The sequence below is a fragment of the Caretta caretta genome, chromosome 24, assembly GCF_965140235.1.
Source record: "Caretta caretta isolate rCarCar2 chromosome 24, rCarCar1.hap1, whole genome shotgun sequence".
Classification (NCBI taxonomy): Eukaryota; Metazoa; Chordata; order Testudines; family Cheloniidae; genus Caretta; species Caretta caretta.
In genome coordinates this window covers 1,300,574-1,324,565 of record NC_134229.1, presented here as the reverse complement: position 1 = coordinate 1,324,565, position 23,992 = coordinate 1,300,574, and the positions used below count along the sequence as shown (strand labels likewise).

Here is a 23,992-nt window from a genome sequence, read left to right as displayed (position 1 = left end):
CACAAGGGGCCCATCTCTCTGGGGTGGGGGCCGCGCCCGGCACAAGGGGCCCATCTCTCTGGGGTGGGGGCCGCGCCCGGCACAAGGGGCCCATCTCTCTGGGGTGGGGACCGCGCCCGGCACAAGGGGCCCATCTCTCTGGGGTGGGGGCCGCGCCCGGCACAAGGGGCCCATCTCTCTGGGGTGGGGACCATGCCCGGCACAAGGGGCCCCGCTCGCTCTGGGGTGGGGGCCGCGCCCGGCACAAGGGGCCCGCTCTCTCTGGGGTGGGGGCCGCGCCCGGCACAAGGGGCCCATCTCTCTGGGGTGGGGGCCGCGCCCGGCACAAGGGGCCCATCTCTCTGGGGTGGGGGCCGCGCCCGGCACAAGGGGCCCGCTCTCTCTGGGGTGGGGGCCGCGCCCGGCACAAGGGGCCCATCTCTCTGGGGTGGGGGCCGCGCCCGGCACAAGGGGCCCATCTCTCTGGGGTGGGGACCATGCCCGGCACAAGGGGCCCATCTCTCTGGGGTGGGGGCCGCGCCCGGCACAAGGGGCCCATCTCTCTGGGGTGGGGGCCGCGCCCGGCACAAGGGGCCCGCTCTCTCTGGGGTGGGGGCCGCGCCCGGCACAAGGGGCCCATCTCTCTGGGGTGGGGGCCGCGCCCGGCACAAGGGGCCCATCTCTCTGGGGTGGGGACCATGCCCGGCACAAGGGGCCCATCTCTCTGGGGTGGGGGCCGCGCCCGGCACAAGGGGCCCATCTCTCTGGGGCTGGGCGGGACATGGCGGGGGAGGGGTAACAAGTACACACATAAAAGGCAGAACAATGGGATGTGTGTGGGCTTTTTACAAGTTGTTACTTTTATTGTTTATGCTAATTTCTGGGGGGCGGGGCGGGAATCCCACGTGTCCCGGTTTGACCCGCCCTCTGCGACCCAAACACAACAACGGGAGGGGCGGGGCCAGGCAGCTGCGCGGGAGAAAAAACCCACAACATTTCACGACTCTTGCGTGATTTGCTTTACGGCGACAGCGGCTGCCTCGGTTTACGGCAGGAGGAAGACTAGGAGCACGACGTGGGAGGTTGCGCTTTGCGGCGGCGCGCCCGAGGATCGTGGGGAATCGCCCGAGCGTCGGGCTGGGGTCGCTTTACGGCGGCGCGGCGCCACTCAGGCCGCAATCGCCTCCCCGCGACAGGGGGCGGCCGCGCTTGACGCGCGAAGGGGGCAGTCACGGCAGCGGCCGCGCTTTGCGGTAGAGGCGGCAGCGCGACAGAGGAGCCGTCTGGCTTTACGGCAGTAGCGGGATGAACCTTTACGAGCTGTTCCGCGGGTTCTTCGGCTTCCCGCGGGGCCGCAGGTTCGAGACGCGGAGCCGCCTGGAGCAGCAACGTCCCGCCCGCCGGGCTCGGCCCCCCATGGTGCCCCGGCCCGAGCCCAGCAACCATCTCCCCGGGCTCGCCCCCCCCCCGTGGCCCCCGGAGCCTGGCCCCGCCCCCCACTCGGCCCCCCCCCGTGGCCCCCGGAGCCTGGCCTCGGCCCCCCCCGTGGCCCCCGGACCTGGCCCCGCCCCCCACTCGGCCCCCCCCCCGTGGCCCCCGGAGCCTGGCCTCGGCCCCCCCCGTGGCCCCCGGACCTGGCCCCGCCCCCCACTCGGCCCCCCCTCATCAGCCTGGGCAAGGCCCCCAGAGGTGCCCTGCCTCGGGAGTGGGACATTCCCCCAGAGGGTGGGGGGGCTCTTCCCTGGTTGGGGGGCCCTTCCCTCCTCATGCTGATGCCCTTTGCCATGACTCCTTCTCTTCTCCACCCCCCCTCATAGGCCCCGGGACCCTTTCTTCGGGGGCATCACCCGGGATGAGGATGAGGAGGATGAATATGATGAAGACGGGGGCCCCTCATTTGGGGTGCGCCCCACCGAGGACTTTGGGTTCAGCTTCAGCGGGATGCGCTTCCATGACAACTTCGGCTTTGACGAGCTTTTCCGTGACTTTAACGAGCTCTTCAACGAGATGGGGGCCTGGACTCTGCCCTGCCAGCCTTTCGGTAGGGTGCTGCGCCAGGCCGGGAGCAGGGCTGGGATCGGCAGGGTCCAGGGGCTGCTGCTGGGCCTTTCTCTGTATGGGGCTGGCATCGGCTCTGAGCAGACGGCTCCATCGACCATGGTTTCTCTAGCCCCTGCTGTTTATGATTGGCATCATCTGCTGGAGTGAGCGCGTAGAGATAATGGGCTGTGAGTCAGGACTGAGGGGCACCAGCAGCCCTGGGGTGGAGGTAGCCCAGGGTTGGGACAGCAGCATGGGGGGGATACACGTCACGGCTGAGGGCTGTTGTTAGAACAGGGGTGTGATGTGCTGCTTTCCCTCTCTGCTCCCTAGAGCTTCCTGCCACTGAGGCTGCCCCACCTGCCTCGGGCCACTTGAGTGAGGAGCAGAAACGGCAGGCGCTGCGGGACTCGATGCTTAAATATCCAGACAGTCACCAGCCCAGGATCTCTGAAGAGGGCACAGTCCCTGGGAGGGACTTGAGGGATGGTGCGGGCCTGGCAGCCCCAGGCATGAAGCCTTGGCAGCCATTTGCTGGGGTGAGTGAACACGCGAGCTCCAGCTCAGGGATGCAGCTCGCAGCCTTCACGTCTGGGTCTCACAGCAGCCATCTCTCTCTCATTGCTAGCATGGCAGGGGCGCTGCCCATGCTCTCTGTCAGTACCTCCTTAGGGATAGCAGAGGCCCTCCTGGCAGGTGCTAGCACAAGCTGGTGGGCATAGGCCTCCCCAGAAGGTAAGGCAGGTCTGTAACAAGCCATCAGAGGCCCCATCGCTTGCTCTGTATGCCACTGTAATGCCCCCACCCCTGTTAATTGGCTCTTTGCTTTCCATAATAGCTGGGAGAGATGCATCCGGCTCCCCCGAGTGCCAGAGAGGACAAAGGTCAGTGCCGATCGAGTCTGGGGGCAGCTTGTGCCCTGCGGGGACTGCATGATGATCTGAGCTTTGGGAGGAGGGTGCAGCTGGGACCCCCAGCCTGGCAGAGAGGCCAGGCCAGGCTGTGCTGGCTGTGGTAGGTGCTGTTCCAGAGCTCTCTGGACTGGGAGGGGACATCAGAGCCCTGAGACCCAAACTGCTGCACGGTCTGAGGCGGGTGCCCCAGCAGGTGGTTTGGCACGTGAGACACATCTTGGTGTTGCTGCTGCAGAGCCCCACTCTCTCCCGGGCCCTTCCCAGGATGGGGTCCCTGAGCTCCTGGAGGGAGATGCTTTGCCTGTGCTCCTGCCTTATGCACGTCCATCCTCTGCACAGATCTGGATTCCCGAGTCTCCTCGGAGGGGCTGGAGACGGTCCTGAGACCAGGCGAGCCAAAGGCCCACTCTTATTTCCAGAGCGTGTCCGTCACCACGGTGACGGGGCCCGATGGGGTGAGTGCTGCAGGGCCAGGGATCACAGGAGTGACTCCTCGGGGCTGTGTCGGGAAGGGCCGTCTCCTCTTCTCTCATTAGGGGCTTGCAAACGTGGTCCTGGGAGCGGGGTGTGTTCAGTGTGGCTCCTGCAGGCGGCAGGTGCGGCCCTCAGTGCAGTCACAGTTCCCACCCTGCACTGCCTGCCATGCCTCCTGGCTGCCGGTGACTTGGGCTCCTGCGGAGGGGCAGGGCTGCTCCAGGCTGGGTGTGACAAGGGCCTGCTGTCCCGTCCTCAGACCGTGGAGGAGCGTCGGACAGTGCAGGACAGTCAGGGGCGCAGAGAGACCGTCGTCACCCGCCGCAGAGGAGACCAGACCCTTGTCACCACCATCCCGGAGGGCGGGCAGGGCAAGGACCCTCGGGAGGAGGACACCATCCCGGATGACGGTGAGTGTGGACCAGGTGCTTCCTGTGTGGTGGGGCTGGGGGCGGGTGGTGATTGGAGCCAGTGGGGGAGTCAGGAAGAGGGCCAGGCCCAGCAGGGTTCTTGGGGACTGTCCGGGAGCGCCCAGCTCCACTGATCCCTTTCTTCTTTTCTCCAGAGGAGCTGGTGCAGTTTGTGGGTGACTGGCAGCAGCGGAGGAGGCTCCGCACTCCAGACCTGGGCGACCCCTTCTCCTTCCTGGAGACCTTCCTCCGTGGCTGGTTCTCAAGCCGATAGCCCTGGCCTCCCTCGGAGCATCCCTGGGAGTCTCCGTACGTAACCCTGGGAGAGGGAGTGCCAGGCACAGACATCCCTACTTCCTAGGCACTGGAAGAGGGCGTCTTTCCAGTCTGCAGTGCCAGGGGAGAGGCCAGCTCCTCAGGGCCTGGGCCCAGGCTGTGGCAGCCGCTTGGGGGCTCTCGGATGGGGGAGGAAGAGGCCCTGTTGAGTCTCCTGCGCTTAGGGTGGGGCAGCAGGCTCAGGGAAGGGGTGTTGATAGTTCACCTGGTCCAACAGGTGGGGGCTGGCTGGCTGGCGGCTCTGCCCCATTGCAAGCCTGGCAGGTGCTTGCTCCCTTGGCTGTAGGGGACACCTGCCGTTCTTCTGGGTCTGCTGCTGGATGTGGGGGTGAGCACCGGGGGGCACTTTCACTCCAGCTGCCCTATATTGCAGGCATGTCTGAACCCCAGCAGCGAAACCCGAGGCTACGCCAGGCCCTGGTACCCTGTGCTGGACGGGCTGCCTGCTTTCCAGGGGGATCACTGAGCTGCAGTCCCCTCCTGCCCCTGCGGGGGGTGCCATGTACATGCAGAGGAATAAAGTCCATTTATGCCACAGGCTTGATGTGAGCTGTTTGGGAGCGCCTGGTACCCACCAGTGCACGGCAGAGCCCCTGTGCCACTCACTCTGGGGGAGCTAGAGTAGAGAGGGAACCAGTCCTGGGTGCTCGAAGGGTTGGCACCTCCCCTCTCATTTGCAGCCACTGGCAGGAGTGAGGTGGGGTTGGTGGCCTGCCTGGGCACAGGGCTGGCACCTGCCAGTGGGAAGTGATGGGCATGCACCAGCTCTGAGGGCTGTGTGGCTCTGGGAGAATGGAGACCCCTTAGCCGGGTGCTCAAGGCAGCAGCCGCTGGCGCTGAGCCTGGGGCGAGGGCACGGCCCTAGGTGTGGGGAGCGGGGCTGCTCAGGGACAGAGCTCAAGCTTCCCCCAGCTGCTGGAGCATCCCCTGAGGGGTGGAGAACCCTCGGCCCAGAGGCGAACACCCCTGTGGCAAACGGCTCAGGGGCATTGCTGGCAGCAGGGCCTGCCCACCCTGGCTCTGTGCCTTCCTGCCTGCACTGCCCCTACCTAAGCCGGCTAATTACACACACCCTGGCTCTGCTAACACCTCCCCTGGGCCCTTCTCAAGGGCTGGGGCTGGGGCTGTTCCAAGGCCAGTTTAATTAGCGCTCCTGAAATGCCAGAGCCGTCTGCCTGGCACGTTGCAGTCAGGGCAGGGACAAGCTGCGGGGGGAGCAGGTCAGGACTGAAGAGCACAGCAGTGTAGTGGGAGCCTACACAGTACTCAGCAAGACCCGTATGGACTGATCAGGGGTATAACGAGACGTCGGGCACTCTGACCCATTTGGGGGTCATCAAACCCCTGGCTGCTGTAGGGAGGAGGTTGCTGTCCCTGCCCCAGGATCATAGTGGGGCTTATCTGTGTGTGTGTCTGCGACGAAGTGGGACTGTTCTTAATGTTTCCTCTGAATAGTGTGGGGGTGCCTCAGTTTCCCCTAGGTAATTCTTAAGTCTCTAGGGGGTGGGATAAGGGGGTGTAATTGTTGCAGAGCAAAGGGCCAGGGTACCTAAATGGCCGACATTCTGTCTCCTGGCAACTGATGGCCTGGGCCCTTCCCCCCTGCAAGGTGAGAGCTAAAGGGTTGGAGAACAAAGGAATCAGGTGGCCTCCTGGCCCGGGAAAGGGACAAAGCCCAGAGGAGGAGGGGCTGGAGGGAGTTTCAGTTTGCGTCTGGCTGGGACATGGAGTGAAGTGCAGACGGTGTTGTCTAGCTCACTGCCTCCCAAAATGGACCTGGCTGAGGGGTCCTGTTCTCTGCACCTACAAGCTCTGTGTTGGACCATGTCCCTGTCGTCTAATAAACCTTCAGTTTTACTGGCTGGCTGAGAGTCACGTCTGACTGTGGAGTTGGGGGGGCAGGACCCTCTGGCTTCCCTGGGGACCCCGCCTGGGCGGACTTGCTGTGGGAAGTGCATGGAGGGGCAGAGGAGGCTGAAGGCTCTGAGGTCAGACCCAGGAAGGGGGAAGCCGGGTGAACTGTGTGGCCTGAAGACAGGCTGCTGCCAGAGAGGAGACTTCCCCAGGGTCCTGCCTGGCTTTGTGGGGAGCAGGTCCAGAGCATCGCCTGGGGACTCCGGGACAGTGTCCAAGCACCCTGCGGTTGTGGGGAACAAACAGGGTCCCAGGAACGCTGTTGATTTCGCTGCGGAGGCCGGGAGGCAGCGCGTGGCCCCGATGAGCCCCGGAGAGGAGTCATGGGGAACCCCGGTGCATGAGGTCTGACCTCATGCCACGAGGCGCTGAGCATCCTGGGTACTGCTATGCTATAACTCGCCTCTGGGAGCATGGAGCTGAGAGGCAGTCTGTGCTGAGACCATGCCACCCACCCTGCTGGGGGCACCATGCAGGGCAGGCTGCTGCAGCCCCTTTCCCCTGTCCCAAAACCAAGGTCACAGCATGTGCCCCCACCTCAGGCTGCACTCAGCCAAGAACCCCATCCGGAGCCCTCAAGCTGGGCTGAACTGGCATGAAATGGGGTCACCAGGAGCCACCTGGGGCCACTGCTCCCTGCGGAGCTGCAGCCAGTGGAGACTACAGCCCCCAGCATGCACTCCTCCAGGCCACGACCATGGTCACCTTCCCGCATGGCCCAGGGTCTAAGAACTGGAGAGAGACAGAGGTGCCCCCGTGCCCTGAATGGGTCAGCCTCCAGCATCTGTCTGTCAGTCACGCTGTCTCCTGTCTGTCTGCTCCAACACATGGTCCGTGTGGTCCTGCAGGTCCCCTAGGGGTGCGTACTGGCCTGCTCCCCGCCTCCCCCCATTGCCCTGTGGGGGCTGGGACTTGGGCAGATCAGCTCCCTGTCCCTGTAGTTGCTCTGGCAGGTGATGGGCACAGACCTGCTGAAGCTGGGCATCATGAATGCAGGAACAAGGGCATCCCCCAGGGGCCGTGGGGCTGCTGGTTCTGTCTAGGGGCCTCTCCAGGGGCTCCCCCTGCAGCTGTGCCAGCCCTGGGACTTCAGGCCACGACTCCGTATACTTGGCAGGCTGGGGCGCCCAGGTCTTCAGGAGGGTGTGAAGGCAAAACCCCTCTGGCTGGCGGGGGTGCTCTGGGCACCAGGCCAGCCCCAAGGCGCTGTGGGGGTCAGAAGGGGCTCAGGGCCCCAGCCTGCAGCTAGAGGAAAGGGGATAGTGAAAACCCTGGGCCCCATCTCCTTGGCAGACCATCTCCTGGGTGGGGCCAGGGGAGGGAAGATTCCCGCCTAGTTCCCTGTAGCTGGTCAGAGGGAGCTCGATCCCCATGGAGGGGGAGGCCTGCGATGGCCGGGGGGAGGGCGGCATGTCTCTGGACTGTGCCCTGCCCCTGAGCCCTTCAGCCAACGGGAAATGTACCCAGTGCCGGTGGCAGCTCCTGCCTGTGAGGGGTGGGCTGGCCGGGGGCACAGTCCCTGCCCTCCAGCAGCTGCCGCCCCCTCCTGCGTCCTAGTATTCCCCACGCCTGTCCTCAAATGGCTCCGGCGCCTGGCCGGATCTGGCTCAGGAGCACCCTCCCCTTTTTGATTACCCCAGGGGCCCCAGCTGCTGCATTGCTGGACTTGGGTGCAGCATTGCATGCTGGGACTTTAGCCCCTGCCAGCTGCTCTTGAACCCGGACTTCAGTCCGCTCTGGTTTGCAGCATGACCCCCCGCAAAAGTCTGTGCCAGGGCTGGGCTGTGGCCCCTGGGCCACCCCCCTCCCTGCATCCCAGAGCCCAGCATGTGCTCGGTGTAACGCCCTCCTCCCACCAGCACCCTGGCTGCGCGTCCCTGGGCACGTCTGACCTGGGCGCTCTCCCCTGGTGCTGGCAATGGCTGGAGGGGGTGCTGCCCTCTACCAGCTGTTCGTGGAGTGGAACGGCCCCTGGGAGTTGCCCAGGGAAAGCCCCAGCTGAGAGCAGAGATGGGCTGAGCTTTGCCACCCACCCTTGGGGGGGAGGCTGGGCCAGGCAGGGCTCAGTCACGGGGCCCCCCAGCCTGGGGGTAGGACGGACGTGAAATTTTTCTGCACTTAATGCCCCCTGGTGAAGCCTGGGCAGACACATGTCTGAGCCGCAGTCCCTGCCTGTAGCATCCCCGAGGGGCAGCCTGCTGTTAGAGGGGGCAGACACGGGCAGATCGAAGGCTCCAGGGAAATCCCAAGCAGAGATGGTACAGGCTGGCATGCAATCAGGTGAGAAGGGATCGGGGACAGCACTCTTACCCCACTGGCGACCCGAGATCCCCAGGCCTGGCAGCACTGCAGACTGGGAGAAGTGCCTGGCTACTCTGCAAGTCAGTGGCTGGGGAAATTAACCAGCAGGTCCCATCCTGGCAAGAGCAACTGATGGATTCCAGTGCGATTGGCAGCTGCTCGGTGCAGGACGCTGGGCTTCCTCAGGCATCCTCGTGTGTGGATCCAAGGGAGTTCTCGGTCCTTCCCCCTCATCTGCAGTATAGACATGAAATGGCCAGCGGCTAGCACTCCTGGGCCCTGAGCTGGCCACAGCACAGACATGCTGGTAATTGTGGCATCAGTAACTGTCCTTAGGGCCAGAGCAGAAGTTCTGCTCTTGCACGTCAGAAAATAGCCAGAGGACACGGGGGGCGGGCAGGGGTGTGGCTGGTTCAGTGCAACAGGGCTGTGGGCTTGAAAATGGGGATGGAGGAGGGGAGTCCAGGGGGCTACAGCCTGGGATTGAGGGCAGCAGCAGGGCTATGTAGCCAGCATTATTCAGTTTCTGCACAGGGGGCCCCTTTAGGGTATGGGTTTGCAGCCTGCCACTGAGCCAAGCCACTGCCTGGGGCTCCAGGTTGGCTCAGTCTCTGCCTCCTACAGACCCAGCTCCCCCCAGCACGGGAAGCGAAAGCCGAGGCATCTTGTCCCATCCCTGACCCTGCCGCTGGCTGCCCCACTATCTCCCCCGCCCCACCCTTGGCAGGCTCACAGCCTGGCAGGGCAGGCAGCCAGCAAGCACAATGCCAGCACGCCTGGCCCTGGTGCAGCATCTCCCAGGGTGTGCGTGTGCCCCACTAGAGGCCGCCACTGCCCCTCGCACATTGGCTTGTACACACACGCCAGCTGCCAGCTGCGGCATTCCTGGCCTTCTAGGAGTGCCCAAGAATGTGAGCTGAGCAGGGCGGGAGGCAGAAGCTGGGGCCTGCTCAGACCCTGGGCTGCTTCCTCCCTAGATCCCAGTGCAGCAAACCCCAGGGGGGCTCGGCTGAACCAGGCATGGGGCAATGTGGAAGGGGAAGCCAGAGCAGTGGCTGGCCCAGGTCCCGGTTGGGAAGGGCCTGGAGGGAGCAGGGTGTGCAGGGCAGCGGAATTCCCCCTCTGAGAAATCCCTGAGCCTGCTACTCTAGGACTCCCAGAGTCACCGGCACCTTAGGAGCTGAGGCAGTCTGGGCTGCTTAGCCTGGTCCAGGCTCTGAGCTGAGGTAGCTCCAGGGGCCCGGCCAGGCTTGTGCCTGACTGTTCCCTAGGGCTGGGGTGTAAATGTCCCCCAGCTGCCCCCCAGCCCGTTATAAACCTTTGTGACTCCCACCCCTTCCCTCCTAGCCACCCCCACTCATCCCATCCACCTCCATGCTAAAGGCAGCCTCCTGCTGGGGGGTGGGGGGGGGGGGCATAAACAGCTGCCACTGCTAGTCAGAGGTGGCTGCTCTGCAGTGAGGGATGAGGTGGTCGCAGGGACAGAGCCAGCCAATGTGGCGCGTGGGGGGGGGGTAAGGCTGGCAGAGGCGACTGGACCCAGCACGCAGTGCAGCCCGGCTGTGTCTGCGTCACGCCCCAGAACTGCTGCCATCTCCGTGTGTGGCTGGCACGGGGCCCCGGGGGTGGGCAGCAGGAGGGCGTCCCCTGCTGGCCGTACCAGTCACTACAGCACTGTATAGGGTGTAGCCCACAAAGCAGGCTCCCGGCCTGGGTCAGGGGGTGGGCGTGTGGGGGTGGGGGTGGGCGTTAACCGTTAGAAGCTGGGCGATGCTGCGTGCCGGTAGGCGGCATTGCCAGGCGCGGACTGAGCGTGTGCCGCCCTGAGCAGCCGCCTGGTGATGAGTTCGGAGACAAGTGAATGTCAGGGCGAGCAGGTAGTGATATCTTTGACTGGACCCACTTCTGCAGGGGGCAGGGCCCGGCTTTCCAGCTTTCGCCCAGCGTTGCCACAGGTAACATAGGATTCCCAGGTCTGGAGAAGAGCTGCCTTGCTCCAGACTTTCTCCCTTTTAGGGGCTGGTTCCATAAAAGATCTTCCCTCACCCACCTTGTCGCTGGGACCACTGGGCACAACAGCACCACAGGCAGAGAAGGAGCCGGGCAGGCCAGGTAACGAGATGGGTCCAGAGGGGCGGCCGGGTCCCAGGTCAGCGCAGAGCTAGCCGGGGAAGGAGCCGGGTCCCAGGTCAGCGCAGAGCTAGCCGGGGAAGGAGCCAGGCGGCCAGGCACCAGGCCCAGCTAGCCACAGAAGGGGCTGGGTCCCAGGTCGGTGCCCAGCTAGCCGGGGAAGGAGCCGGGCGGCCGGGTCCCAGGTCGGTGCCCAGCTAGCCGGGGAAGGAGCCGGGCGGCCGGGTCCCAGGTCGGTGCCCAGCTAGCCGGGGAAGGAGCCGGGCGGCCGGGTCCCAGGTCGGTGCCCAGCTAGCCGGGGAAGGAGCCGGGCGAGCCGGGTCCCAGGTCGGTGCCCAGCTAGCCGGGGAAGGAGCCGGGCGAGCCGGGTCCCAGGTCGGTGCCCAGCTAGCCGGGGAAGGAGCCGGGCGGCCGGGTCCCAGGTCGGTGCCCAGCTAGCCGGGGAAGGAGCCGGGCGGCCGGGTCCCAGGTCGGTGCCCAGCTAGCCGGGGAAGGAGCCGGGCGAGCCGGGTCCCAGGTCGGTGCCCAGCTAGCCGGGGAAGGAGCCGGGCGAGCCGGGTCCCAGGTCGGTGCCCAGCTAGCCGGGGAAGGAGCCGGGAGGCCGTGTCCCAGGTCGGTGCCCAGCTAGCCGAGGAAGGGGCCGGGCGAGCCGTGTCCCAGGTCGGTGCCCAGCTAGCCGGGGAAGGAGCCGGGCGAGCCGGGTCCCAGGTCGGTGCCCAGCTAGCCGAGGAAGGGGCCGGGCGGCCGGGTCCCAGGTCGGTGCCCAGCTAGCCGGGGAAGGGGCCGGGCGGCCGGGTCCCAGGTCGGTGCCCAGCTAGCCGGGGAAGGGGCCGGGCGGCCGGGTCCCAGGTCGGTGCCCAGCTAGCCGGGGAAGGGGCCGGGCGGCCGGGTCCCAGGTCGGTGCCCAGCTAGCCGGGGAAGGGGCCGGGCGAGCCGGGTCCCAGGTCGGTGCCCAGCTAGCCGGGGAAGGAGCTGGGTCCCAGGTCAGCGCAGAGCTAGCCGGGGAAGGAGCCAGGCGGCCAGGCACCAGGCCCAGCTAGCCAGAGAATAGGCCGGGTCCCAGGTCGGTGCCCAGCTAGCCGGGGAAGGAGCCGGGCGGCCGGGTCCCAGGTCGGTGCCCAGCTAGCCGGGGAAGGAGCCGGGCGGCCGGGTCCCAGGTCGGTGCCCAGCTAGCCGGGGAAGGAGCCGGGCGAGCCGGGTCCCAGGTCGGTGCCCAGCTAGCCGGGGAAGGAGCCGGGCGGCCGGGTCCCAGGTCGGTGCCCAGCTAGCCGGGGAAGGAGCCAGGTCCCAGGTCAGCGCAGAGCTAGCCGGGGAAGGAGCCAGGCGGCCAGGCACCAGGCCCAGCTAGCCAGAGAAGGGGCCGGGTCCCAGGTCGGTGCCCAGCTAGCCGGGGAAGGAGCCGGGCGGCCGTGTCCCAGGTCGGTGCCCAGCTAGCCGGGGAAGGAGCCGGGCGGCCGTGTCCCAGGTCGGTGCCCAGCTAGCCGGGGAAGGAGCCGGGCGGCCGGGTCCCAGGTCGGTGCCCAGCTAGCCGGGGAAGGAGCCGGGCGGCCGGGTCCCAGGTCGGTGCCCAGCTAGCCGGGGAAGGGGCCGGGCGGCCGTGTCCCAGGTCGGTGCCCAGCTAGCCGGGGAAGGGGCTAGCAGGGGGCTGGAGAGGGAAGGGTCCAGGCAGCCCAGACGGGGGGTACAGGGGCCAGGGCTGCACAGGGCGCTCTGGGGGGACCAGGATCGGTTCATGTGAATTCGCTGATGAGGGTCCGGGTCCCCCCCATCCCCCCGCTTTTGCACAGGCCGGGCAGCGCCTCCCCCCGGCACGCCAGGGGTTAACCCGCCCCCCAACCTGCCCCTCACCGCCCTGGCAGCCTCCCCAGCGGCCGGGCTCAGCGTCCTTTCATCACTTCCGTCCCCAGCCCCCGGAGCTGGCGGCGAGGCGCTGGGGCTGCGGCTGCACCGGGGGCCGCGATGGGGCTGTGACAGCGGCGGGGCCGGCCGAGGGGGGCAGCGCTCAGCACCCGGGGCCGCCTCCCCCACGCCCCGTCGGGCACCCGGAGCTGCAAGGACGGAGCGCGGGGGGGCTGCTCGCAGAGGTAAGGGGGGGCTGCTGGGACAGATGCAGGCTCTGCCCCCCCCCCCCCACGATGGGTCCCTGCCCCTGGGGGGGCAGCCCCGCCAGGCAGCGGCTCCTCGGAGGTGATGGGGGGGGGGGAGGAAGAGGATGAGGAAGGTGCTGCGGGGGGGGGGCTCCTGCAGGGAGGGGAAGGGGCCAGGTGGGGGGGAGGGGGCGGTGCAGGGGGGCAGGGGGGGGGACCGTGCGCGGGGCGGCAGGAGATGATGCGGGACCCCTGCTCCCAATTCTCCGCCGGGCAGCGGGGGGGACGCTGCGGAGGATTCTCCCAGCCCCGCTCCGGTTTTTGGCGGCGCGGGGGGGTTTCCCCCCCCCCCGCTGCGGGGCCCGGCCCGGCCCGGCTCTGGCCCTCGCTGCGGCTGGAGCAGAATCTGCTTTCGTGTCATCCGGGCTGGGGGCCCCCCCGGCCGGTGCTGCAGCCTGCAGGGCCCGCGCCGCATCCCCGCCTGGGCCGCTCCCTGCTCCTGGGCCGGGCTGGGGAAGGGGGCAGGGACCGGGGCTGGGGGGGGACCCGGATTTCCCCGTGGGAGAGGCACCGGCTGGGCCCATCCCCGTGGAGGCCGCTTTACCCCCGAGCTCTGTGAGCCCCAGCTGGAGTCCAGCCCCTCCACCCCCCATGCAGCCCCCACCTGGGGACCGCGCCCCGGGGGTCTGAGCGCGTGTTGGGGGAGCTCGGGGGTGTCGCACCCGCCGGTCTGAATAAACCTCCTGTCCCAGCCCAGCTGGGTTTGGCTCCAAATGTGTCGGGGACATATTTAAACCTGGCAGGAGGGTTTTTTTGGGGGGCCCCTTCTCCCACCCCCAGTGGAAGGAGCTGGCGGAGCCCAAGTGGCCCCTGGGCGCAGAAATCAGCCAGCTCCCCTGGGGCCGTTTCTTCTAGTTTTATTCTGCCTGTCAGAGTAGCACCTGCCCCCCCCCCCCCGAGATCGAGGGCGGCCACCCTGTTGTGCCGGGTGCCCGGGCCCTGACCGAGATCCAGGGGCTGCCCCCTTGTGCTGGGCGCTGCCCAGGCCCTGACCGAGGATCAGGGGCTGCCCCATTGTGCCAGATCTGTGGAGACCGAGGAAAACGCAGTCCCTGCAATCACCACCTGAATGGGCCTAGGCAGGATTGTTCTCCCCTTTTACAGTTGGCACCGGAGGCCCAGAGGGCTTCAGTGACGGGTCCAAGGGCCCTCGGTGGCAAAGCCAGGAGTGGAACTGAACTCTCTGGTTTCCCAGCTGGGTGTCCTGTCCTAGATCAGCCTCTGAGCAGCTGCAGCCGGGCAGGAAATGTCTGGTGCCGTTATGGTGACCAGAGAGCAAATGTGAAAATTCGGGACGGGGGTGGGGGGTAATAGGAGCCTATATAAGAAAAAGACCCCAAAATCGGGACTGTCCCTATAAAATCGGGACGTCTGGTCAGCCTAGCTGCAGTGGCCCTGTGGTCCTGGGAGCGGTGCAGCCCGAGCCCTGCTTGCAGTCCGGGCTGTCTGTTACTAACCTCTCGGGGTTGCAGGCCCCTAGCAGGGGATGCATGGACCCCACTCCCCTCCCAGAGCTGGGAATAGAACCCAGGAGTCCTTGGCTAGGGCTCTCTGCTCTGGGTCGCCCCGCCTGGGGCCTTCTCTGCCCTGAAGGCCCAGCTGCTGCCGCCTGCAGAGTCCCCAGAGGCGTGAGCATGGGGCAGGGAGGGGGGCGAAGCTGGGGCCCTGCCTCCATCCCCCTGGCTGGGCTCCCTGTGGCATGATTGTGGTCTCTGCACCTACGGCCTCCGACCCATCCCCCCTCCGCTTCCTGTCGCAGCGGCTCTGCTCTCAGGTCCTGGCGGGGCTGCCGAGGCCGGCGTGCAGGGCCTGGCTCGCTGGCCTGCACCTCGTGGCCACACGCAGGGGCGTGATGAGCAGCCAGGATGCCTGGGTCCTCTGCCCGGCTGCGCCCCTGCCTCGGCGGCCTTTCCCCACCGTTCAGGCTCTTGCCTCGGTGGCCCCTCCGTGGCCCCACTCTGCGCTGGGCGTGTTACTGACGGGGGCCCGTGGCAGGGTTATCCAGCAGCCTCTGCAGACCCCCGGGCCTGGCGGGGAGTCAGAGCCAAGCTGGGGGTGCGCGGGCAGCAGCAGCGCAGTGGGACCCCCTTTTGCCAGGGGCTGCAAGGCACCCGGGGAGAGGGAGACCCTCCCCGCTTCACAGGGAGTCTGCCTCAGAGCTGGGAGCTGAACCCAGGTCTTCCAAGTCACAGCCCAGCACCGGAAACACAGGCCCGGCCAGCCTCTGGAAGATGGGGCGATGAGGTGCATGGGGCCGTACTCTCTGTGCTGTCAATGGCTCTCGGTCTGACATACCCAGGTGGGGTCTGGTCTAGCTGCCTGCAGCCTCTCCCGGCTCCTGGGACACGGTGCAGGAGATCTAGGCCAGGGTCTCCGGGAGCCGCCTCCAACCTGGGCAGGGTGCTCTGCGTGTGAGCTCAATGCCTGGGGTTCCCGGAGTAGCTCACCCCGGCTCTCTGGGCAGCTTGGAGTAGGCCACGCACGTCCCCAGGCGGGAGCTCCAGACACGGCTGACCCCTGCTGCCCACGGACACTGGACAGGAAACAGCCAAGCCCCCGGGTGCTGCCGTGTGTGGGCCCCTATCGCCCCCTGCTCTGACGGTTCTGAGGAGGCTCCTGCCATGCTGAGCCCAGCAGCGACTGTCTCAGACCCTTGGGGCCGGCCCGGAGCTCCGAGTCTCCACTGGGGCCATGCGCAGAGCTGGGTGGCCTGGTAACCTGGCTCACAGCGTGTGTCGGGGGCAGGTTGGGAGGGCCAGGCCTGGGCACACGGGTCGGTGGCTCTATGCCCTGCGCGTGCCATACGCGGTGCCCCTATCGGCAGCATGGGAACGGGACCTGTGCTGGGCGTTCCCCCCCCTGCAGGCCTGGAGCAGGCCGGCTACAAGCAAGCAGCTGCCCATGTACTGGCGTGGGAGGAGGCCCAGTGAGCCAGACAGGAGGTGGCTGAGCCCTGCCTCGGGGGTCTCACAGCCACACGTGTCCTGGGGCTGCATAGCTGAGCTGTGTCCTGGCCGGGCAGGAGCCGCTCACCCTGCTGGGCTCCCAGGGAGCAGCTCCCACAGCCTGGGCTGCCTCCATTCCCCATGGGCTCCATCGGGCGCAGGATCCGCGGGACTCTCCGCTGGCGTGTGGGAAGGGGGTGCCTACACCCAATCCAGGGGTGCATCTAGGGACTTTCTAGAGCAACTGCTGAGCGGTGGGAGGCAGGGCTGGGGTAGCAGGGGGCTGCAGGTCGGGAGTGAGGAGCATGGACACAGGTCTGTGTGCGGTGGGGGGGCATCACAGGTTGGCACTGGGGGCTCCTGCCCTATTCCTGGCTCTGGTCAGTTTGACTTGAACACAATCACCCCCAATCCTCTCCCCTCCCCCAGCCCCCGGGAGGGGGTAGTCGGGGAGCCACAGAAGCTGCCAGCACTGGGTCCAGGAGCTGCAGGGTGGGAAAGGGGGTCTCTGGCTCTCCTGATGTGTTTTTCTCCCCCTTCCCCTTGGTGCAGGGTCTCCCATGGGCCTGACTAGCCGGACGTGGATGCCATGGAGCTGTGTGCAAAAAAACACCCCCCAGGTAAGGGGTCCTGCGGGGGGCGGGTCTGTGTAATGAAGAGTGTCACATTTTCCTTCGGCAATTCCCACCCACCGCGGGAGCGGAGTTGCTTTAAATATTTAAATAAGGCTAAAGTCATGGGGGGGGTTAATTTGGGGGCAGTGACGAGTTTTGGGGCCAATGAGGTTGGACGTACACTGCAGAAATTGCCTCTCTTCTCCCCCCTTGCCCTGGGCCTGCAGCTTGGGTTCGGGGTTCCTGTATGACTGGGGGGGTTGGAGAGCTGGGGGCGCTTGTACATCCCTTGGGGCGCAGAGTTCCCACCCCCTTAATCTCTGGGGAAGGGGGACAGAGCAGAGCTCCTGCACTCCAGAGCTCTGACCTGAAACCAGATCCAGACTGAGAGGCTTCTGCAGAGCTGCGGGGGCTGTGGGTCAGGATTGGGGGGGCCTGGCAGAGCTGGAGGGATTGGGGGGGTCTGGCAGAGCTGGGGAGCTACGGGGGGGCCGTTAGGGAAGCTTCCATCTCGCTCCCAGGCCCCCCCCCGGAACCTCACAGCCGGGCACATGTCTGCTTGGGGGGGGATATGGGGGGCTCTGGGGCGGGCTCAGTGCAGCGGTTGCCCCGGCAACACCATCCCGGCCCCAGTGGCTGGTGCGTGGTGGGGGTGAGCCCGGCAGAGCCCCTCCCAAGGGGGCATCCCAGGCAGGGGAGTGGGGATGGCCCGGCTAGGACGGGCGCAGGAGCTGCAGAGCATGGAGCTCCCCCGGAGCCATGACCGGCCCCAGGGAGATGCTGGAGAAATAGTCGGGGGCCAGCGGGAGCTGAGGGGCAGGTGCCTGCAGCAGGGGGGAGGGAGGGCTGCATGGGGGGCTCGGCCGGAGGGGCAGGTGCCTGCGGTGGGGGTCTGCATGGGGAGTGGGCTGGGGGTGCAGGTGTCTGCAGGGGTGGGGAGCTGGGCTGGTGGGGGGGCAGGTGCCTGCAACGGGGGGCGGGGCTGGCAGCGTTGGGGGACGGGCTTGCAGTTCCGCGTGCAGTGGGGCTGGGAGGAGCTGGGGGGGCTCAGGCTCTGCCAGTGGGGCTGCGGAGCTGGCCGGGCGGCAGCTCCTGGGGGCTGGGTCTCCATGCACCAGCCCCTCGGGCGGGACCAGCTGCAGCTCCTTCCTGGGGTGGGGGGGCGGCTTGCCCCAGGGTTCGCCCGAGTCCCTGCGTGACCTTGGAGGGCTTGGCCCCGGCTCCCGGGAAGTGGAGTGCAGGGCAGGGGGGCTGGAGGCCAGGGGTGACTTCCAGTGTGAATGGAGAGGAGGGGGCTTAATGGTGCATCCTCCCAGAGACAGCCCCAGGGGACGGGGTACAGGGCAGGGCTGCAGTGTGCACCCCGCTTTGGCTCCTGCCTCTTCCTCAGCACAGGGGCCTGTGTAACCAGCGGCTCCGAGTGAGGGCGGCCAGCCCCCCAAACTCCCCCAAGGTTGGGCTAGCAGGGGCTGCAGGTCGGGAGTGAGGGGCACCGGCAGAACTGGTGGGGGGAGTGGGCCCGTGTCCCATCAAGGTTATCCTGTACCCAGAGCGTTGGCTATGGGCTGGGGTAGTGGCCCGGGCGGGGTGGGGGGCATGTGCCAGGGCTCCGTCGGGCTCCCTCTGACCCGGGTTCTGTTGCAGAGGAAGAAAGGCGGGTGAAGGCCAACGCCCGAGAGTACAACGAGAAGTTCCAGTATGCGGTGAGTGCCCCGGTGCCCACAGGGGGTGTATGCAGCTGCCCCCCACCTTGCAGGGCCCGGCTAGTATGGGCAGGGGGGCTGCCGGGCAGGGCAGCTGGGCAGGACTCATGGGGTGGGGGTTAGGGAGGTGGAGGGGCCCACCCCAAAGGTTTCTCCCCATCTGTCCCCGAACCCCTGCTCTCCTCTCCTGAGCAGGGCCCCGGCAGAGGTGGGCTCTGGCTTGAGGTCTCTGCATGGGGCTGGGGGAGGAGGGCCCAGCCTGGGAAATGCGGGGTTGGGGGGGTGGCTCTGTTGGCCCTGGGGGATGGGGGGCCTGCAGTGCTGGGGGGATCGTGGTTCTGGGTTGCGGGTCACAGACCTCATCTGACTCCTCTGGGGGTCGGGGGTGGGAGCTAAAAATGGGTTTTGTCCATGAGAAAATTCTGCTGCTGAGCGTCTATTAATAACGCCGGGCTGGGACGTCCCAGCTGAGCGGGCCGAGGATGGGGCCCTGCTCCTGCACCGCAAACCCTCCCATCCCCCGGCTTCTGGAGGTCCCAGGGGAGCCCCCACCAGCTCCTTCAGCCAGCACGCGGTGGGGGGAAGGGAGCAGCTCACCTTGGCCTCCCCCTTTTTGCTGTGGGAGGGGGCAGGGAAAGGTTACTAGTAGCTGCTCCCCGGGCCCAGCCTCTGTGCTATTTCAGGGCAGCTGGACCTGGGGGCCGGGCTGCTGCTCGGGGCCTGGTCTGGGAGTGTCTGGCATTGGGAGATGGTGGTGCCCTGCCTGGCAAGCTGCCACGGGGGGGCCAGCATCACTTCCCAAGATGCTGGTGTCACGGAGTCCCTGGGCGATGCTCTGGACCTGCTCCCTACAAAGCCAGGCAGGACTCTGGGGAAGTCTCCTCTCGGGGAGCAGCCTGTCTGCAGGACACACAGCTCACCTGGCTCCACCTTCCTGGGTCTGACCTCCGAGCGTTCAGCATCCTCTGCCCCTCCGTGCGCTTCCCACAGCGAGTCCGCCCAGGCCGGGTCCTGGGGGGGCCAGAGGGTCCTGCCCCCCAACTCCGCAGTCAGACGTGACTCTCAGCGAGCCAGTAACACATAGGGTTTATTAGACGACAGGAACATGGTCTAACACAGAGCTTGCAGGTGCAGAGAACAGGACCCCTCAGCTGGATCCATTTTGGGGGGCAGTGAGCCAGACAACCCTGTCTGCCCTTCACTCCATGTCCCCAGCCAGACCCAAAACTGAAACTCTCTCCAGCCCCTCCTCCTCTGGGCTTTCCCCTTTCTCGGGGCCAGGAGGTCACCGGATCCCTTTGTTCTCCAACCCTTCAGCTCTCACCTTGCAGAGGGGAAGGGCCCAGGCCATCAGTGGCCAGGAAACAGGGTGTCGGCCAGTCTCTGTCTCCAGACCCCTGCACACACCTACCCTCTAGGGCTCTGCAAGGATCATACACCCTTATCCCACCCCCTAGATACCTAAGAACTGCCTAGGGGAAACTGAGGCACCCCCACACTATTCAGAGGAAACATTAAAAACAGTCCCGCTTCATCACAGCTGGTTCTGCTTGTTTGCCCCGTTCTCCCTCCTGGGACTCTCAACACCGCCCCCCACCCCCCGTGTACAGGGGGGTAAACAGAGGCTGAGAGAGGGCCGGGACATGCCAAGGCGGCCCTGCGAGTCAGAGCTGGGACCAGAACCCAGGAGTCCAGGCTGACAGCTCAGACAGTGGTTTTCCTCCTCTCTGAGCCTTGGGGCGTGTGGAATCTTGGAGAGCTGGGGGCGGGGGTGGGGGGAGATTCTTAGGGGGTCCCCATGGCTGGGGTTGGGCGCTTCAGGATGGAGCCTGTGGTCCGTGTCTCTCCTAATCCTGCCCATCTCACCCCCAGAGTAACTGTATCCAGACCTCCAAGTACAATATCATCACCTTCCTGCCCGTCAACCTCTTCGAGCAGTTCCAGGAAGTGGCCAACACCTATTTCCTCTTTCTCCTCATCCTGCAGGTGGGGGGACACGGTCCCGCCCTGGGGTACCATACAGTGGCTGGTGGGTGGGCGTCCCATGGGGAGGGGAAGGGATAGGCCCCTGTGTGGAGCCCTGCTGGGGATCCCTGCCTAGACTTGGGGGGGGATCCAGTGCCTTCTGCATGCAGCATCCCACCCTGCACGGGTGCCCTCTGGGGTGCCCGGGGCGGCGAAGGTGGGGTGCCTTTTGTGTTTAACCCCAGCCCCCTCTCTCCAGCTGATTCCCCAGATCTCCTCGCTCTCCTGGTTCACCACCATCGTGCCTTTGGTTCTCGTCTTAACCATCACAGCTGTCAAAGATGCCACTGACGACTACGTGAGTGCCCCCGGGGTGGGGGGGCGGGTGCTGGGGGGGAGCAGTGTTCCCTCCAGCGGCCCCTGGGCATGGGGAGGTGGAGCTGGTTCCGCTGTCCAGTGTGTGGTCAGGATGGAGCGGGGCGCTGCTCGGGCTCTGCCAAGCCCAGCTGCTGTCCCCCACCCCACTCCTGGCAAGGCCCAGGCTCGGCAGCCCGTGTTGGGGGCAGGTGGGGGGATGGAGCCCCTCCTGGGATCCCCTGACCAAGGTTTCTGCCTTCCCCCTCCAGTTCCGCCACAAGAGCGACAACCAGGTGAACAATCGCCAATCTCAGGTGCTGATCAACGGAACGTAAGTGTCCCGGGGCCCCGGCCTGGAGGAGCCCCTGGGGGGCCAGAGGGAGGCAGGTTCCCCAGCTGGAGATGGACTGTCTCCCCCCCCCAGCATCCGGCACAGAAGTCCCATGGGAGAGGGGCTGGGGGGAGCAGGCCACCTCTGAAGAAGGGGTGGGGGGGGTTTCAGGGCCGCTGCTCTCGTGGGCTCGGGCAGGGAAAGGCCTTGGAGCCAGGGCACGGCTGAGATAACGGTGGGAGGGGGACTCCCTGGCCCCCCTGACTCTGCTCCTCGCGCCCCACAGCCTCCAGCAGGAGCAGTGGATGAATGTGTGCGTCGGAGACATCATCAAGCTGGAGAACAACCAGTTTGTGGCGGTGAGTCTGGCTTCCAGGTGGGGGGCAGGAGCCTGGGGGCGAGAGGTCCTCCCCCCGGGGATGTGCTGGCTCCCACAGCCTTGGCGAGGGGCGCTCTGGGCAGCCGGAGGCCGGCTGGCGTGTCTGGGTCTCGGAGCCCACGTCTCCCCCAGTGGCAGGGATATGGAGCATTGGGGTTGGGGGGTGGCAGGGACCCCAATGGCAGCTCAGCCCTGGCCGTTCCTCTCCCCTGGCAGGCTGACCTCCTGCTCCTCTCCAGCAGCGAGCCCCATGGACTGTGCTACATAGAGACGGCCGAGCTCGACGGGTGAGTGACCTCGCCTCTCCTTCGCCCTGCCAGCCACGCGCATTCCCCCCACGGGGCTAAGGGGGCGGGACCGCCAGCCTCTCGGGGACTGGGGGCAGGGGAGTAAGGTGAGGGCACCCCCAGCATGGATGCTGCGCCCATCAGCATGGCGGTTCAGAACCAGCAGGATCTGCAAGCCAGGGGCAGTTTGGGGCTGGGGCTGTGGGGTGGGGGGCTGGGGTGGGGGCAGGGTAGTTGCTCAGTTTGACAATCTGGGCTGAGTGCAGCCCTGAGGTGCCAGGGGAGACCTGGACTTTCGATCCCTTGTAGACTCCTCAAGGCCCCCACTGAGATGGGGGCATCCTGCCAGGTGCCGCTGTCACGGACCCACAGGGCGGGCCCTAGGCCCCAGCCCTGGCTATGCCCCAAGGGGTCCCATTCTTCCTTCAGGCTAGGCCCTGCGGCTGCAGCACCTCCCAGACCGAGCCTCTGGGTGCAGCCCTCCTGCTTCGCCCCGTCAGCTCTGCCCAGCGAGTCTGACTGAGCCCGACGCCCACGGCCCCTGCGGGCTCCAGGCATCCCTGGGGTTGGCAGGGCACCCGGCAGCGTTCTCAGAGCCCCGGAGCCCAGTGTGGGGAGTCCGGAGACTCGCCCACAGAATAAAGGTTACGTCATCGGTTGGCCTGACCCACGTCCCACCCAGCCAGGTGCTGTGGGCTCCATTCCTGGCTCAGGCTCTCCAGCTCTGTCAGGCACCGCTGAGAGCTGTCTCCCCCCGGAGCCTGCCCTTATCCCAGCTCCCGCAGGCCCGGCTGAATTCAGGAGCGTCACTTGCTCGGTCTTTGCGGCCCCTCCGTCCCCGTGCGGGGTTTGAGCCAGGACCCAGCCAGGCCGTGCTGCCCAGTTTTGTGACCCAGCTCCGCCCTGGAGAAGTTCGTTGCCCCGTTGGCACCCGCGGGCTGGTAGCGCCAAGCCCAGTGAGTTGCGGCCCGGCGCGTCAGTCTCACAAGTATTACAGGCCTTTCCTGCGCGGGCACGGCCGCTGGCCAGGACGGGGGCATCGCATCGGGCACTGCACAGATGCAGCGGGGGCATGAGACAGGCCCAGGCTAGGCGGGGAGTGGGGCCAGAGCTGGGACCAGAACCCAGGTGTCCAGGCCCCTGTTCTGTGCCCTCGCCCCGGCCCACGCTGCCTCTCCTTCCAGAGAGACCAACATGAAAGTGCGCCAGGCCATTCCTGTCACCTCGGAGCTGGGGGACATCCGCAAGCTGGCCCAGTTTGATGGTGAGTGCGGGGGTCGGGGCGGCTCTGCACCCTCAGCCTTTCTGTCTCTGCATTCTCATGACGTGCTGGGGGGGGTGACGCTTCTGGGGGTTACCTGAGGCGTTTGGGGTGAATTCCTACCCCCTGCTCACAGCGGGAGGGAGCCCTGTCTGTGCCCACCAGGGGAAATGCTCCTCAGCCACCAGCTGCTGGCCACACAGGTGCTCCACTCCGGGAGCCCTGCCCTTTCCCAATGCAGGCCAGCTGTCACGGAGTTCCTGGGCGATGCTCTGGAACTGCTCCCCATGAAGTCAGTCAGGACTCTGGGGTAGTCGCCTTTCTGTGAGCAGCCTGTCTTCAGGACACACAGCTCACACAGCTTCCACCTTCCTGGGTCTGACCTCAGAGCATTCAGCATCCTCTGCCCCTCCGTGCACTTCCCCCCAGCGAGTCCGCTCAGGCGGGGCTCCTGGGGAAGCCAGAGGGTCCTGCACCCCAACTTCGCAGTCAGACGTGACTCTCAGCCAGCCAGTAAAACAGAAGGTTTATTAGACGACAGGAACATGGTCTAAAACAGAGCTTGCAGGTGCAGAGAACGGGACCCCTCAGCTGGGTCCATTCTGGGGGGCAGTGAGCCAGACAACCACGTCTGCACTTCACTCCATGTCCCAGCCAGCCCCAAACTGAAAAACCCCTCCAGCCCCTCCTCCTCTGGGCTTTGTTCCTTTCCCGGGCCAGGAGGTCACCTGATTCCTTTGTTCTCCAATCCTTCAGCTCTCACCTTGCAGGGGGGGAAGGGCCCAGGCCATCAGTTGCCAGGAAACAGGGTGTCGGCCATTCTCTGTGTCCAGACTCCTGCACACACATGCCCTCTAGGGCACTGCAATGATCATACACCCTTACCCCACCACCTAGATACTTAAGAACTGCCTAGGGGAAACTGAGGCACCCCCACACTATTCAGAGGAAACATTAAGAACAGTCCCACTTCGTCACATCTCTCCCCCCTTCGAGATCGAACTGAGCGGGGTCACTTTAGCCGGTGACCTGGGGAAGTTCGAAGCCACCAACGTTCCCATGGATGCCCCAGCATCTCTCCCATTCCTTGGTAGGAGTTACACCAGGCCCTTCCAGTTTCACGCCCTCCCTTAGGTCAGGGGTGGTCGATAGCACTCGCAGGCCGCATGTGGGAAGGTTTATGCAGCCCATGCCCTTTGGCCACCCCAAGAATGTCTCCCCATTGACCATCACCTTCTACTCCCACTGGAGGTCCGGGGGGCCTGGCCCCAGGAAACTCCACACAGACATATAGGTTGGGGTCAGGAGTGGGAGCCTGTCCACATCCCCAACCACCTGGCTGACGGAGTCTATGGCCTTGGGACCCAGCAAGGGAGCTAGACACCGGGGCTTTTCCGCAGGGTCCCCTTGGTTCAAATCGCCAGCCTGCTCAAAGGCAGTGAGGTGGGCATCCACCCCCCCCCCCCCTTATCCAGGGGCAGCAATTTAGTCTCGAGGTTCCCTGC

General features: G+C 66.2%; 2 protein-coding genes across 2 annotated transcripts in view; both read left to right on the top strand.

Annotated features, from left to right (window-relative positions):
* The first annotated feature begins 1,011 nt into the window (after positions 1-1,011).
* On the top strand, positions 1,012-4,690 carry HAX1 (HCLS1 associated protein X-1). The gene is made up of 8 exons (XM_048828254.2): positions 1,012-1,337; positions 1,797-2,020; positions 2,353-2,558; positions 2,858-2,903; positions 3,273-3,388; positions 3,667-3,817; positions 3,973-4,126; positions 4,527-4,690. The coding sequence occupies exons 1-7, from the start codon at positions 1,285-1,287 to the stop codon at positions 4,089-4,091; spliced, it is 915 nt and encodes a 304-aa protein (XP_048684211.2). The 5' UTR covers positions 1,012-1,284; the 3' UTR covers positions 4,092-4,126; positions 4,527-4,690.
* A 7,699-nt stretch (positions 4,691-12,389) lies between these two features.
* ATP8B2 (ATPase phospholipid transporting 8B2) overlaps positions 12,390-23,992 on the top strand; it is a 34,807-nt gene continuing 23,204 nt past the window's right edge. Inside the window, exons 1-9 of the mRNA XM_048828218.2 lie at positions 12,390-12,582; positions 16,143-16,210; positions 17,849-17,907; positions 19,780-19,893; positions 20,132-20,230; positions 20,499-20,560; positions 20,847-20,919; positions 21,156-21,226; positions 22,411-22,490. Coding sequence (XP_048684175.1) covers positions 16,180-16,210; positions 17,849-17,907; positions 19,780-19,893; positions 20,132-20,230; positions 20,499-20,560; positions 20,847-20,919; positions 21,156-21,226; positions 22,411-22,490 — 589 coding nt within the window. The 5' untranslated portion in view covers positions 12,390-12,582; positions 16,143-16,179. The remainder of the gene's footprint in view (positions 12,583-16,142; positions 16,211-17,848; positions 17,908-19,779; positions 19,894-20,131; positions 20,231-20,498; positions 20,561-20,846; positions 20,920-21,155; positions 21,227-22,410; positions 22,491-23,992) is intronic.

What these genes read in the sequence shown, in the direction of transcription:
- HAX1 (XM_048828254.2), top strand. Translation starts at nt 1,285, where the DNA reads ATGAACCTTTACGAGCTGTTCCGCGGGTTCTTCGGCTTCCCGCGGGGC. An exon ending in GGCTTCCCGCGGGGCCGCAG is followed by an intron (nt 1,338 to 1,796) that starts GTTCGAGACGCG and finishes CCCCCCTCATAG; the next exon opens with GCCCCGGGACCCTTTCTTCG. An exon ending in CGGTGACGGGGCCCGATGGG is followed by an intron (nt 3,389 to 3,666) that starts GTGAGTGCTGCA and finishes TCCCGTCCTCAG; the next exon opens with ACCGTGGAGGAGCGTCGGAC.